Genomic DNA, 15,087 nt, shown 5'->3' with positions numbered 1-15,087 from the left:
ACTATTTAATTACCAGTGCTGATTCCCTGATTTCTCCTTGCTCTAGCCTAAAAATAGCTCCACCGGTGGAGAGGAGGCACAAACACCCAGCCGAGGCTGTGCCGTGCCGGTTCCCGGGGCTGGGTGTGTCCCATATCCCACACGGACACAGGGACAGGCCCGGCTCCATCCCCTCCTGTCCCACACGGACACAGGGACAGGCCCGGCTCCATCCCCTCCTGTCCCACAGGGACACAGGGACAGCCCCGGCTCCATCCCCTCCTGTCCCACACGGACACAGGGACAGGCCCGGCTCCATCCCCTCCTGAACCACATCCCACAGGGACACGGGGACAGACCTGGCTCCATCCCCTCCTGTCCTACATGAACACAGGGACAGGCCCGGCTCCATCCCCTCCTGTCCCACATGGATACAGGGACAGGCCCAGCTCCATCCCCTCATACAAGAACATTCCAGGCGCTGGAGTCCCCAGAGCCCAGAGGGGAGGCTGGACGGTGAGGTTCATCCCCAGCCCCTGGGGAAGGCACTGGGCATCCTCTGCGTTTGCCAGAGCGAGGAGGGAGCCCTCCCTTGGTGTCAGCCCCAGCCCTGGAAGCACCGGGCTCCTCATCCAGGCTGGATCTGCCCCAAGGCCGCGCTGTCCCCACCTTCTGCCGCCACCTGAGCTCGCGTGGCCACTGCTTCCCTGGGGACACAGATCCCGGCTCAACCCAGCACCCACCGAGCCCCGGCGGAGCCGCGGGTTTTTCCCAGTGTCTTTTCAGCAGGCAAGAAGCAAAACATCAAATATTGATATCCTCAAATCGCTGCTCAGCTCCCCCGGGAAACGGCTCCTACTGCAACACCCAGCGCGACGTGGGGACACGGCCCGGCCGGCGCTTCTCGGGCGCGGGTGACACGGTGCGACAGCCTGGGGACACAGTGGGGGGATCACAGCCTGGTGATCACAGCCCGGGGGCACAGCCCGGGGACACAGCCCGGTGATCACAGCCCGGGGACACAGCCTGGGGACACAGCCCGGGGGCACAGCCAGCGATCAAAGCCCGGGGGCACAGCCTGGGTAGCGCTGCCCACCCGGGGCCAGGGCTGCCTCTGCCAGGCTGCAGCAGCAGCAGGAGCAGGCAGGGATGGCTGCAGCTGCTTCCCTCCATCCTGCCCACAGCTGGGCAAAGAGAGGGAAGCAAAGCAAAATGGGAGACAGAGTCTGGAAGGCAGAAAAGCCTCCGCTCCTCATTTCCCGCTGCCTTCCCGCGGCCGGCTCGGTGCTGGCATCGCTTTGGCACGGGATGCTCGGGGCCCTCTGCTCCCGGCGCTTCCCTCCCCGGGGCCGCATCCCCAGCTCGCTTCCATCCCGATTTAGCAGCCATGGAGGAGCCCCTGCAGGGCGCAGAGCCCCGAGGCAGCTGGAGCAGGGACAGAACCCTCAGCCCGCTCGCTCCATGAATATTCCAGGCTGCCAGCGCTGTCTCTTTGCGAGGAGGATAAAAATATCCCCGGGGCTGCCGGGATCCGCCGGCTCCGGAGCCGAAAGCCCCGGGGGTTCTACTGGCAGCAGTCATGGGCACCCCGAGATGCAGATGGGGAGCCCGGCTATTTACAGGGTGCTGTTCCTTCCCGCAAACCCCGCTGGGAAAATCCCAGGCGGTGCTTTTATTCCCTCTGCCCTTATTCCGTGCAAGCAGAAAATGTCCTTCCTTCTTGCCGGGCATTCCTGCAGCACCAGGAACAAACCCGCGGTGTTTAAAGGCTTTGTCTGGAGGCGCGGCCGTCCTGGGGCTTGGAGGAGCATCTCCCTGCAAGCCAGCGAGGTGACATCCAGCCCCAAAGGCCACCACTGCCCCCGGGATGGGGGACACAGCGTGAAATGCTCAGAAAAGTCGAGGAGGAAAAACCCAACCCCTCCGAGCTTCCGCCACCATTCCCGGTGAGCTGCATCCCCTCGGTGCCGCTGGGGAGCCCAAAGTGCCACCCTGCAGGTGCTCGATTTAATCCCCATGGGAAAAAATCCCCACGGAGCACATCCTGGGAAATTCCCAGGGCTGCTGGAGTGACTGAGGTGACATCCTGGTGCCACTGTCCCGATGGGATGGACAAACACAAATAGAGGTAAAAGCACTTTGCAGGAAACATCCTCAGAATGATCTACAGCCACTCTTTGGCTCCTCCTTTTTCCACCTCACGGAGATAAATATCCCTGCCTCTCAGACTGGTACAGGAATTCTTCCCAAGGCTGGGTACCAGGTCTGGGCTGGGCTGAGCATCCCCAGTTCTTTCTGTCAAGTGAAATGACAAAAACCCCACCCAAACCCAAAGTAAATTAAATAAATAAATACAAAACAAAATACAGTAAAATAAACGCCATGCTCAGGGCCCAGCAGAGGCTCCAGTTTCCCCCTCCAGCTCCTGTGGAGCTGCTGCTCTCCCCAGTGGGAACAAGGGCTCCGTGCTGGCTCCCAGTATCCAAGTGGAGCCGGGACATGGAGCAGCCGAGTCCTGGAACAGCCTCCCCCTGGCGCTCGCCACCGGAGGCACTGCCGGGCTCCCGGTGCTCCCGCACCACGGTCCCACCGCACGATCCCAGTGCCAAACTCCCAGTGCCACGTTCCCAGTGCCACGTTCCCTGTGCCACGTTCCCTGTGCCACACTCCCTGTGCCATGCTCCAGTGCCACGTTCCCTGTGCCACATTCTCTGTGCCACCTTCCCAGTGCCACGCTCCCTGTGCCACACTCTCTGTGCCACATTCCCTGTGCCACGCTCCAGTGCCATGTTCCCTGTGCCCCATTCCCAGTGCCACGTTCCCTGTGCCACATTCCCTGTGCCACACTCTCTGTGCCATGTTCCCTGTGCCACATTCCCTGTGCCACCTTCCCGGTGCCATGCTCCTTGTGCCACATTCCCTGTGCCCTGTTCCCTATGCTACAATCCCTGTGCCACATTTCCAGTGCCACATTCCTGCTCCACATTCCCACTGTACATTCCCACACTGCACCTGCACGGTGCTCCCACACCACTCCCATGCCCGCACTCCCTTCAGACCCTGGAGGTCCCGAGCTGCGCTCCCTGCCCTCACTCCCGCACCTGCCTGCACTGCTGTACCTGCCCGGCACTCCCGCACCTGCCCCGTGCTCCCTGCCCGGCACTGCTGTACCTGCCCACATTCCCGCGCCTCCCGGCGCTCCCGCAGCCGCTGCCAGCTGGGTCGTGGCCGCTCAGGGCCGCGGGGCAGCGCCGCCGGTGTCGGGGGCACACGGGGACACGGGGGGTGCCAGCAGGAGCCCTGGCGATGCCGTGGGGCACACGGGGGGCACGGGCGGTGCCAGCAGGAGCCCTGGCAATGCCACGGGGCTGCGGAGCCACCGGTCCAGCTGTGCCAGTGCCCCAGTGCCGCCACGGGAAGGGAAATAAATAAATCCTCTTCCCGCCTCCCCGCCCTCCGGTACAAAATCTCCAGGAATTACACAACAGCCACTGTCAAACCCAGGCCTGGCCATGCATGGCACACACGGCATTCACGTGGGCATTCCCGTGGGCATTCCCGTGGGCACGGCTCCGGCTCCAGAGCCCCAGAGTGCCCCCAGCCCCTCAGCCAGCAGGGCCATCCTGGGGTGCTGGGGGGCAGGGCAGTGGGGCACCCCACAGCATCGGAGCTGTGTCTCCACAGCCCTGGGACAGATGGGATGGCAGGACAGGGGGACAGGCAGGGAGCAGTGGGTAAAGGGGACACGGAGTGGGGCAGGGCAGGTGTAGGCGGGCAGGCAGGGGTTAACTGGCAGGTAATGGGCAAGAAGGATGTAAGGGGTGGGTACGGGGGCAGTGGGGCAGGCAGAGAACAGACAGAGGGACAGGCAGAGGTACAGGCAGAGGGGCAGGGAGCAGGGCCAGGGCAGGGAGTGGGGCACGGTGAGGACAGAGGGTGTCAGACAGGGAGCAGGGCAAGGGGCACACCGGGAGCAGGAAGGCTGTGGGGCAGGCAGGGAGCAGGCAGGGAGTGGGATTGGGGCCAGTGGGGCAAGCAGGACCCAGGCACAGAGCAGGAGCAGTGGGGCAGGCAGTGCGGCAGTGGCACAGGTACAGCATCAGGGCACTGGGGCAGGAAGGGAGGAGGGGCAGGCAGGGAGTGGGATGAGTGTGGGATGAGGGCAGTGAGGCTGCCGGAGAGCAGACAGGGAGTAGGAACAGTGGGGCAGGCAGCGAGGGGGCAGAATCGGGTTAGTGGGGCAGGAAGGACCCGGGGAGGGGGCAGAATCAGGGCACTGGGGCAGGCAGGACACATGGGATCGGGGCGGTGGGGCCGGCACGGAGCGGGCAGGGAGCTGGGAACGGGCAGGTGCGGGTGTGGCGGGGTGGGCGGGAGCAGCCAGGGCGCGGGATGGGGCTGTGGGCAGGGCTGGGTCCGTCCCCATCCCATCCCACCCCATCCCATCCCATTCCATGGATCCCATCCCATCCCATCCCATCCCATCCCATCCCATCCCATCCCATCCCATCCCATCCCATCCCATCCCATCCCATCCCATCCCATCCCATCCCGTCCCGTCCCGTCCCGTCCCGTCCCCACCTGCCCACGGTCTGGTTGGCGAGCTGGCGCATGCGGTTGAATTGCTTCTTCATGGTGGCGGCGGTGCGGGCGGTGCGGGCGGGCAGCGGGGCCGGGGGCAGCGGGCCGCCCCTCCCGCATCCCCGCCCGGCGCCGAGCCGGGTCGGGCCGAGCCGAGCCGAGCCGGGCCGAGCGGGCCCCGCCGCCCCTGCGCCTCTCCACGCCTTCGCCTGCGCTCCGCGCCCCCCGCGCCGCCCCGCACCGCCCCCGGCCGCGGCGGACATGGGAAATGTAGTCCGGGGCCGCCCGCCCCGCCGGGCTCTCCGGGCCGGGGGAGGGTCTCGGAGCGAGCCCGGAGACGGGCATCCCCCACGGCACCCCCCGACTTCCCCCCGGCATCCCTGGGCGTGGCCCCGCATCCCCCCGGCATCCCTCAGCCTCCCCCGACATGGCCTCGGCCTCACCTGGCGTGGCCCCGGCATCCCCCTGGCACGCCCAGCGTCACCTGGCATCCCCCCGGGTCCCGTGACGCGGCCCCAGCGCCGCTCCAGCATCCCCCGCATCCGCCCGACATCACCTCGGTGTCCCTCGGCACGGCCCCGCATCCCCGGCATCCCCCGGCATGTCCTGGGGCAGCTCCCGAGCTCCCGCAGCCCTTGCAGCCCCCGGCATGTCCTGGCATCCCCGGGCAGCTGCCCGAACTCCCGCGGCCCTTGCAGCCCCCGGCATCTCCGGGCATCTCCTCGGACAGCCCTTGCAGCCCCCGCTCCCACCCCGCACCCCCATCCCCGCTGTCCCAGCCCCTGGGGCTCGCACCCCCAGCACTGGGGCGGGTTTGGAGAGACCGGACAGAGCAGCCCAGGAGCCCCGGGCAGGGCAGCAGGAGCCGGTCACAGCCGGGGCACCCCTCTGCAGGGGCATGGGGCTGAGGGAGCTGGGCTCCTGCTGCAGGAACCCGAAGTCTCTGCTGATGCCCAGTGTGGGCCCTTCCCTCCCTGGGATGCTGCTGCTGCCCCACACGGCTCTCTCAGGATCTGGGAATGCTTGAGAGCCAGGCACTCCTGGCATCTCCCCTGGCACTAGCTGCTGCAGGCTCATCACTCCTCTCCCCGATTTTCCATTCTAAATTGCACCATGACTGCGGGATAGAAAAGGCAGATATTTTATGGTGTCCGGGGGTGGGAAGGGAGTTGTGGCTGCTTTGAGGAGGGACGGGGAGCAGCACGGCTCGGAGCCGTGGTTCCCAGCACGGTGCCACCAAGATGTTTCTTCCACGGGCACAAGAAGGGTGACACTCACGGACAGCACCGAGCAAATCCCCGTAGGACACAGGGACACAGAAACGCTACCCAGCTCCCCCTGGCCCAGAGGCAGCTCCAAATCCCCATCAGGGCGGATCCTCTCCGCCCTCAGCAGCGCCGCGCTGCCAATAAGGTCAGTCCGAGCGCCTCTGGCTCCCTCGCACGGTGACAGGGCTGTCCCCTCCCGTCCATCCCAGCATCTCGGGGCCGCTGAACCTCCAAGATGCGATCGCGGCGGCCCAGATGGGTCAAAGCCAATTAGCGTCAGGGCAGCGAATTTCAGCGCAAAGCGTGTGACAGAGCAGCGCCGGCGGGAGAGCGCTGGCCCAGCCGCGGGGGTAGAGCAGGCTCCTCCTGCCTGCACCATCCCTCCCGCCCCGCACCCTCCCTCCTGCTCCTCCTGCTCCCTCCTGCCCGCACCGTCCCTCCTGCCCCTCCTGCCCTGCATTCCCCCCTCCTGTCCAGCACCATCCTTCACTCCTGCCCTTACCCTCCCTCTTGTCCTCGCCCTCCCTCCTGTTCTCACCATCCCTCCTGTCCCGCACCCTCCCTCCTGTCCCTCCTGCTCCCCAGACACGCCGCCAGCTGCTGTCACAGCCCCCCGGCCTCTCAGGCTGGGCACCGTAGGGTGCAGGCAGCAGGAGCCTCAGCCCGGCCGTGCTGCTGCCACCCCAGCAGCTCAGGGCGCTCTCCTGGCACACGGGAGCTCATGGCCTTCCCACAGGCTGATAAGCTCCCTGAGAGAGGCTTTAATCACATTTCCCTGTTTGCTGCTCCAGGAGACAGAGATAATGAAGGGTGGGATGGAAGCGGTGTCTGTGCACTCTCTGCAGCAGGAAAACAGGGAAAGGGAGGAGGAGAGCAGGGGGTGCAGCTGGGGAGCTGCTCCCACCCCTTATCCCTGGTGGGGGACAAGAGACCACCAGCAACCCCCTGCTCTGTCCTGGCTGAGCTGTGCTGGAGCACGAGCCTTCAACCTCTGCAGCATTCCATCCCATCCCATCCCATCCCACCCCATCCCATCCCATCCCATCCCATCCCATCCCATCCCATCCCATCCCATCCCATCCCACCCCATCCCATCCCATCCCATCCCATCCCACCCCATGGATCCCATCCCAGGGGGCACCAGGCTGTGCACTCCGTGTTTCAGTCCCTGTGCACTGTGAATTACCCCGCACCAGGCAGGAGTGAATTCCCTGGCAGCACGGCTCTCTGCCCGTGCTGCAGCATCCCCTGCTCCCCTCTCCCGGCTGGAGCTGCCATCTGCCACCTGGCCCAGCCGTGCCCATGGCACCAGTGACAGATGGCACCGGAGCTGCCCCGCTCGGCCTGGGGCTGTGCCTGCTCCCTGCCTGCCCCAGGGCTCCCTGCCTGCCCCAGGAGTTCCATCCTCTGGGAGGGCGGACCCGACCCATGAGAGGAGCGGCAGAGCCGGCAGAGCCTCTCGTCCCCCCGCAGTCCTGTGAGTGGTTTGTGGGGTCGCACAGGGCACACCGAGCCCCCCTGAAGTCCTACAGGTTTGTAGGGTTGCACATCGAGCGACCCTGCCCTCCGGGGCTCCCGGCCCAGCCCCCAGAGCTGGCACTGGGCACAGAAATGAGGAAGGTTCTGCCATTCCCGGCCCTGGAGCAGCTCCCGGTGCCACCGGTAGGGACGCAGGGCCGTGCCCGGTGCCCAGCCCGGTGCCCAGCCCGGTGCCCAGCCCGGCTCCCCGGTGCTGCCTCTCTCCCGGAGCTGATGGGGAGGGTGTGAACATCACCCCCACCAGCGTGGAGTGCTGATTTCCCACCATTGAATGGACGCATTTCAATGAGGTTTATGGATGCGATAAATACACAAACGGGGAGCTGAGAAGCCCCGTGTCCCGGCTAAGGGCCTGGGCTGTTGGCCAGGCAGCAGAGGAGAAGGGGGGATTTCTTCTGCTCTCTGTAATTATAGAAGGAAGGTGAGCAGCAAGACAGGAAGGTTTCAGGGCAGGGCAGCTGCTCCAAGGAATCCCCTGTATTCCACAACCTTGGGTGATTTCCCAGCAGCTCCCTGACATCTGGCTGGGATCCATCTCACCCCCAGGGACACGGGAGCGTGGCAAGGCTAGGCTCAGTTCCACGAGCACAGGGCAAAGTTTGCCCTCTCCAAACACGGCTTAGGAATAGAGCTGTGTTTATGGAGAGGTGGGAGCAGGGCCCGGGTCCTGTGAGGGCTCAGGGAGAGCTGCAGGCTCCTTTCCTGGAATTTCACCCATCATCCAGACCCACCACAAGCCCCTGCTGCAGCCAGCCTTGCTCTCCGGGGAATTACAGAAGGGATAAATGAATGAATGCTGGCTAATTAAGCAATTAATTACTGCCTGCTCTGTGGGCAGTGCCTGGTGCAGCTGCAAAGCTCCCAGAGCCACCCTTCTCTCCTCACACCCGTGACCCCTCGGATGGGCAGCAGGGGAAGCAGGGGAGGGGGGTTGGAAATTGAAATGCTGTCGGGATGTTTAATTATCCCTTCATCATTTGTCACCCCGGGTGCGGCGCTGGGGATGGATCGCTCCCTGCCCGGGCTGGATTTCTGCCCGGGGGCAGAGGGGCTGTGCCCGCGGGCATCACCCGCTCCAGCAGGGCATTCCCGAATGTGAGCACATCCCTGGCATCCCACTGGCCTCGCACCGGGTCAGTGACCCCGGGCATCCTGCCTTGGTGGACACAGCCCTGGAGGGGAGGGATCCCACGGGAACTGGGGAGGGATCCCGGCTGCCTGTCCCTGATTAACCATCAGCCTTCCCATGCCTGTTCCCAATGCCAGGATTGTGCTCTGCTGTGCTGTGCCACCCCTGTACACATCACTGCTGCTGCTGCTCCATCACAATTAAAACCAGCAGCCGGTGTTTGATGATATTTATTGAGGGAAAGTGAGGATTGCTTCATCTTCCTCTTGAATTATGTCTTCCTGCTTGGGAAGAGCGGACACAGAACATCCTGGCTGCCTCACACCCACAACAGGTCCCACCTCTGGTGTCCCACAGGGCTCCCAGAGACCCTTGAGATGTTTCATGAACCAGGAGAAATGTGCTGGTAAAATGTGCTGGGCAAAGCCCCATGCTGCTCATGAGATGAGCACGCCTTGCAAAGCCTGGCCTGTCTGCCTGGTTTAGCTGGGATGTGGAGCAGGAGGAAGGAAGGGCCCAGCACACCTTGGAAAGCCTGGTGTGTCTGCCTGGTTTAGCTGGGATGTGGAGCAGGAGGAAGGAAGGGCCCAGCACACCTTGGAAAGCCTGGTGTGTCTGCCTGGTTTAGCTGGGATGTGGAGCTGGAGGAAGGAAGGGACAGCGCTCCTGTGCTGAGCCCCAGAGGGTGCAGGGCTGGACCCAAAGGTACCAAAGCTCAGACCCCCACTCAGTGCCCAGGGCTGTCACCAGAGCTGGGACATCAGTGGGATGACAGTCCCAGGGCTGTGACAGGGGTGCTGGCACCACGCTGCCCTGCAGCTCCCTGGCAGCCAGCAGGGTGACACTGATGACAAATGACACTGGGCCTGCAATTACAGCCAGGCTGTGCTCAGCCAGCGCTGCTGCATTATTGAGAGCAACCAAAAATACTCCCAGCTCAGACATTAAGGGGTCTGGGCCTCATGGTGAGTGGCTGCCAGGGCTGCCTCAGCCTGGGCTGGCAGAGGGGACAGCCTGGAATGTGCTGGAGGTGTTCACACATCCTCCATCCCACAGGGGTGAGCAGAGCACCTTGAAGGGTTTGGGATGCCCTTGGGAAAGTGGCACTAGGACAACATCCTTTGCCTTGGTGTCATTGTCACCTCTGGGCCTGGCTGCTCCAGGGGAGTGCCCCAGGTCAGGTTCCTCTCTGCCAGCACCACAGAATTCCCTCTGCTGAGGGGCTCCTTCCTCAGCAGGGACCAGCATGGACCTGAACCTCCTCCCTGTTCTCCCCCAGGAGGAATGCCATCCCTTCCTGGGAGCTTCTCTGTGCCCAGCTCGCTCAGCCCAGCCGTGGGGTGACTGCGCCTGTGCCAGATGTGCTCATGTGCAGCCAGATGTGCAGCTGCTCAGAGCAAGATGTGCAGGGAGGAGTTAACCCACACCTCCGATAACCACATAACCTTGGGCTGATGTTCCTCCAAAGCCCAAGAGGAGCCCCAAAACATATCAGAAAAAAAATGGTTTTTTCTATTTTCTGATCCATTTTCCACCAGGAAGGAGTTTGATGGAACACTGTAAGCCCACAGGCGTGTGGCCAGGCACAGTGTCCCCTCTGCCACTCGATTTACCAGAACAGCCTCTCCTGGGTCATTGCCCTGGTGAGCAGGGCAGTGACCCACGGGGCAGCGACAGCGGGACATGAAAGGCTGGGCCAGGACAGTGACAGTGACATCTTGTCCTGCCACGTGCCGCAGCACGGGAGCACCGGGCAAAGCTGACTCGGGCAGGGACAGTCCTGCTGCCCCGGGGCTCCGCGGGGTCACCGAGCTCCCGGTGCCCAGGACGGCCCCGAGCCTGTGTCCCAGCCCGGCGGGGATAGGCGTGGTCGGGACACAGCAGCGCCTCTGGTCCCGAGCAGCCCCAAGCCCCCGGAGTTCTGCACGGCCGTGCTGCACAGAGCAGGGAGGGCACACACAGCCGCCTCTGCTCCGCTCTCTGTGCACTTTCCTCCCCGGAATTCCTTCGTTTCTTTCCCTGCTCAGCAGCGCGGTGAGGATGGACGCCGAGCTGCTCGTCACTCCGCTCTTCCTCCTCCTCCTCCTCTCCGTCCTGTGGCTCCTGGTCTGGCGGAGTGACCCCAGGAGGAGCCAGCTGCCTCCTGGCCCAGCCCCGTGGCCCATCCTGGGCAACCTGTGGCAGAAGGATGTGCTGCCCCTCTACAGGCACTACGAGAAGGTAAGGGACAAGGGACAAGGGACGAGTGGCCGTGCTGAACCCATCTGCAGGACAGCAGGACAGACAGCGGGAAAGTCCCATGCCAAAATAAAAGGGGAGTCCCACGATTGACTCTTCCTACCTTTCTTGTCTCTTCTTCCCTCCCTCATCTCTTGCTCTACCAGAATTGCCTAAATCCCTTCTGCTGGGGGCAGAATCAGCCCTGTTATTGAAATCTTTCTCCTGTAAGGCACCCACATGGTGACAATGCCCCTCGAGGGCTGCAGTGCTGCTGCTGTCCAGAGCTGCTCCTGGAGGTGATGCTCTGAACACCCAAAGTGGCACTGGGATAAAACCCACAGGGACAGGGACAGGGACAGGGACAGGGACAGGGACAGGGACAGGGACAGGGCTGGGAGTGGGATAAAGTCACAGCTTTGAGGGAGGCATTTCCCCTCCCTGCTGGGCATTCACCAGTGCTGTGGGCTCCAGTCCCAGTTTGAAATGAAGTCAATGAACTGGTGTGGGACCCTGGCTGACAGAGCTGCCCATCCCCAGCTCAGCAGCACCTACGGCCCCATCTTCACCGTGTGGCTGGGGCTGAAGCCGGTGGTGGTGCTCTGCGGGTACGAGGTGGTGAAGGACGCCCTGGTGGGACACTCTGAGGAGTTTGGGGGCAGACCCTCCATCCCCCTCCTGATGCAGCTCTCCAAAAACTACGGTGAGTGCCTGGGCCTCTCCTGGATCCATCTGGGTGAGCAGATGGCCACACCTCTAGCCCAGGGAAGGGCTCAGCACCCAAGAGCTCAAACACCCATTTCCTGATCCACAAGACCCTCAAATTCCTATGACAAGGGCAAGGACAATATTAACTCCAGCTAGGCAGTTCCAGCTCTGTTCTGAGCTGCTACAGAGATCCTCATCCTTGGACACATGGACACTGTGCACACCCATATCATCCCCTGGCTCATTGCTCTGCTGCTCCTCAGAGCAGGGTTCCCACTCCTGGGGAGCAGCAGGGAGGGCAGGGGCTGATCTCCTCCCTGTCCCCCCAGGATTTGTCTCTGACAATGAGAAGAAGTGGCGGGAGCTGCGGAGGTTCACGCTCAGCACCCTGCGGGACTTTGGCATGGGGAAGAGCTCCATGTCCCAGAAGGTGCAGCAGGAGGCTCAGCACCTGGTGGAGCTGCTGGCAAAGCTTGAAGGTGACGTGGCTCCTGGCCCTGCTGGCCCTGTGGCAGGCAGAGGACACACTAGAGCCCCATGGGACATATGGGGCCCCAAGCTGTTTGCAGGGCCTGGTGTGGGTGATCCATGCAGGGAAGGGCTGAGATCCAGCCCCACCCCACACAGGAGCTGCAGGGACTTGCTACAGGCATGGCTGAGGGGTCAGGAGGGAGATCCTGCTCTGAACCGGTGCAGGGAGGGCCCCAACCGAGGAGCATTCCCTGCTGGAAGAGCAGGAATAGGGAACAGACCTGTGTGGGCTGGGAACGCCCAGCTAGGACATTGCCCTCAGGCATATCAGGGTGATTTCCTCCTCTCCAGCAACACCCAGCTCCTGCCAACACATCTCCTGAGGTTTCCTGCAGGTGCCTGTGCCTCCTCAGTCCAAGCTCTGGCAGGGGAGGTGGATGGATGGATGGATGGATGGATGGATGGATGGATGGATGGATGGATGGATGGATGGATGGATGATGGATGCATGGATGGATGAATGCATGGATGGATGCATGGGTGGATGGATGCATGGATGGATGGAGGAGCCCCCAGCTCAGGTGGGCTCTTTGCTGCACCTGGCAGCCCCACAGATCAGCCAGGGTTCAAAACCAGGGGCTCGGAGCAGGGGGAAGGGGTGTTTTCTGTCTTGAAGAAGATGACTTTTGGTGCCTTTCTGGTGACTTTTGGTGCTTTTCTCACCCCTGGTGGCTGCAGGCAATGCCTTTGAGCCCATGACCATGTTCAGACACGCCGTGTCCAACGTGATCTGCTCCGTGGTGTTCGGGAGCCGCTACAGCTACAGCGACGCGGCGTTCCTGGAGCTGCTCAACGCCGTGGGGAACTACGTCAGCTTCTTCCTGTCCCCCGTGGCCAAGGTGGGAGCCCGCTGTGCTCAGCACCCTCTGCCTGCTGCCCCAGGGGCTGAGGGTGATCCCTGCCTTGGGGTGCAGCATGGCTGTGAGGGACGGGTGCGGAATGTGTGTCCCTTCCCTGTGCCACAGGTGTACAACACCTTCCCCAGCATCATGGACCGGCTTCCGGGGCCGCACAAGAAGGTTCTGGCTGACTGCCAGAAGCTGAAGGACCACATTCAGGAGAAGGTGCAGTTCCACCAGTTGACTCTGGACTCCAGCTGCCCCCGGGACTACATCGACTGTTTCCTGATCAGAGCAGAGAAGGTAGAGGGGGGGCTGCCCTCCAGCCTGGCTGCAGCCTGCAGGATCACCCAGACAACCCTGAGCCCCTCCCTGCCACACCTTGCAGGAGAAGGGCAGCCCAGAGACCATGTACAGCCACGAAGACCTGGTCATGTCAGTGTTCAACCTCTTCGGGGCCGGGACAGTGACAACCAGCAACACCTTGGTGTTCTTCCTGCTGATGCTGGCAAAGCACCCCCACATCCAAGGTACAGCAGCAAACACAGCTGCTCCTGTGCCCAGGGTGCTTGTGGGGCAGAGGGTCCCAGCCCTGGAGGGTCCTGTTTGGGGGCAGACCCAAATCATCCTGTGGGTCACCCGAGGGTGGGAGCTGTTAGACACAGACTCCCACAGGCCAGGGGATCCTCCCTGTGCTCCATCCCTGCCCGGCAGATGGCCTTGGACCATGTGGGAGATGCTCTGAGCTTGCCTGGTGCCGGGAGGGATGAGGGCAGTGACTGTTCTGGGCTTTACAAGGGATTAGGGCAGGCTGCTCCCCCTCTAGCCCAGCCCTGGGTTTAGGGTAAGTGCCCGAGGAGGCCAGTAAGAAACTGGGGAGGTTGCAGAGCAGACACCCAGCCCCCTGCTGTCCCCAGCCAAGGTCCAGGAGGAGATCGATGCCGTGGTGGGCTCTGGCCGTGCCCCCAGCACGGAGGACAAGCTGAGGATGCCCTACACCAACGCTGTGATCCACGAGCTGCAGCGCTTCCACAAGACCCGCATTGAGAACTTCCCGCGCATGGCGACACAGGACGTGCTGTTCAGGGGCCACACCATCCCCAAGGTACCGGGCTGGCCCTGGGGAGAGGTGGCAGCGGGGCTTCAGGGCCATTTGCCTTTGTCCTTGGACTGTTTGCTCTGGTCTGGAGGCCCCGGATGTTTCCCAATCCCAGTAGCAATGACCTCTCAGAGGGGAGTAGAGGTACGTGAGTGTCTGCCTGTCCTGCCCACAGCCCGGGGCCCTTCCTTGCCCATCCTGGAACACAGCTCTTCTCCCCATGGAGCCGTGCAGGGCTGTGGGGCTGGAGCAGGAGCCCAGCCTGGGGTGGGGTCAGGCCAGAGCCCCCAGCCCTTGGCAGAGGTGGGGACGGCCACCCCTCCTGTCTGACCATGAGCACTGTGCACAAAACCCACCCTGAGGGAACAGCTCCTGCCTTCGGGTTTGGGGCAGTGAGAGAGGCTTTAACAGAAATCCACAGGAATAACTCAGCAATTTGTGTCCCATGAGCTGCAGAGAGGCTGGCAGGACCACGAGGACCATGGGGACACCAGAGCCCCATGAGGACCATGGGGACAACAGAGCCCCATGTCATTTGTCCCAGTGGCACAGAGCCACCAATGGGAACCTGCTTGGGTACTGGGGCGCACACCCAGCCTCCCCCGTGTTCCCTGGATGCTCCCCCCTGACTAATCCACCCCAGCAGAGCCCAGGCAGGGCACTGATGTCCCATCCCTGCCCCATCCCTCTCCCACAGGGCACTCCTGTCATTCCGGTCCTTTCCTCTGTGCATTCGGACCCAACCCAGTGGGAGAACCCCAAGAAAGTGGACCCCGCACACTTCCTGGATGAGAAGGGCGAGTTCAGGAAGCGCGAGGCCTTCATGGCATTCTCAGCAGGTCAGTGCTGCCCCACCCTGCCAGCTCTGTGCCCAGGGGTGCCAGCACGGGCACCCAGTGGCCCCACAGTTCCCATGGGCGCCTGCCCACCCTGCTGTCCCCTCACCCCCCATGGGTGCCTGCCCACCCTGCTGTCCCCTCATCCCCCCCTCTCTCGTGCCCAGGGAAGAGGATGTGCCCGGGGGAGGCACTGGCCCGCATCGAGCTCTTCCTGTTTCTCACCACACTGCTGCAGAGCTTCACCTTCCAGCTGGCCACAGAGCACAGGGAGCTGGATCTGTTCTCTCTGTGGCTCGAGATCGAGAGGAGGGCGATCCCGGGCAAGTTCTTTGCTCTGCCACGCCCAGTGTCCCCCTAA

At 63.2% G+C, this 15,087-nt stretch overlaps 2 protein-coding genes across 3 annotated transcripts in view; one reads left to right on the top strand and one right to left on the bottom strand.

Moving 5' to 3' along the window:
- The window catches only part of ARHGAP44 (Rho GTPase activating protein 44), a 19,729-nt gene extending 14,975 nt beyond the window's left edge, over positions 1 to 4,754 (bottom strand). Inside the window, exon 1 of one of the 2 annotated variants that reach the window (XM_064728862.1) lies at positions 4,561 to 4,754. In XM_064728862.1, the coding sequence (XP_064584932.1) occupies positions 4,561 to 4,613 (53 nt within the window). In that variant the 5' untranslated portion in view covers positions 4,614 to 4,754. The remainder of the gene's footprint in view (positions 1 to 4,560) is intronic. The other variant, XM_064728861.1, reaches the window with a different exon arrangement.
- On the top strand, positions 4,612 to 15,087 carry LOC135455550 (cytochrome P450 2C5-like). Its single transcript, XM_064728880.1, has 10 exons — positions 4,612 to 5,207; positions 10,524 to 10,716; positions 11,254 to 11,416; positions 11,751 to 11,900; positions 12,631 to 12,791; positions 12,918 to 13,094; positions 13,180 to 13,321; positions 13,709 to 13,896; positions 14,588 to 14,729; positions 14,894 to 15,087. The coding sequence occupies exons 1-10, from the start codon at positions 4,612 to 4,614 to the stop codon at positions 15,085 to 15,087; spliced, it is 2,106 nt and encodes a 701-aa protein (XP_064584950.1).

This window comes from Zonotrichia leucophrys, chromosome 18, assembly GCF_028769735.1.
Source record: "Zonotrichia leucophrys gambelii isolate GWCS_2022_RI chromosome 18, RI_Zleu_2.0, whole genome shotgun sequence".
NCBI classification, from domain to species: Eukaryota; Metazoa; Chordata; class Aves; order Passeriformes; family Passerellidae; genus Zonotrichia; species Zonotrichia leucophrys.
This window is presented reverse-complemented; position numbering and strand designations above follow the sequence as displayed.

Bases quoted from the DNA above. Each gene is read 5' to 3' on its own strand.
- LOC135455550 (XM_064728880.1), top strand. From the start codon at position 4,612: ATGGTGGCGGCGGTGCGGGCGGTGCGGGCGGGCAGCGGGGCCGGGGGC. The intron at 11,901-12,630 runs GTGACGTGGCTC...TGGTGGCTGCAG, and splicing joins GCTGCTGGCAAAGCTTGAAG to GCAATGCCTTTGAGCCCATG. The intron at 13,322-13,708 runs GTACAGCAGCAA...TGCTGTCCCCAG, and splicing joins AAAGCACCCCCACATCCAAG to CCAAGGTCCAGGAGGAGATC.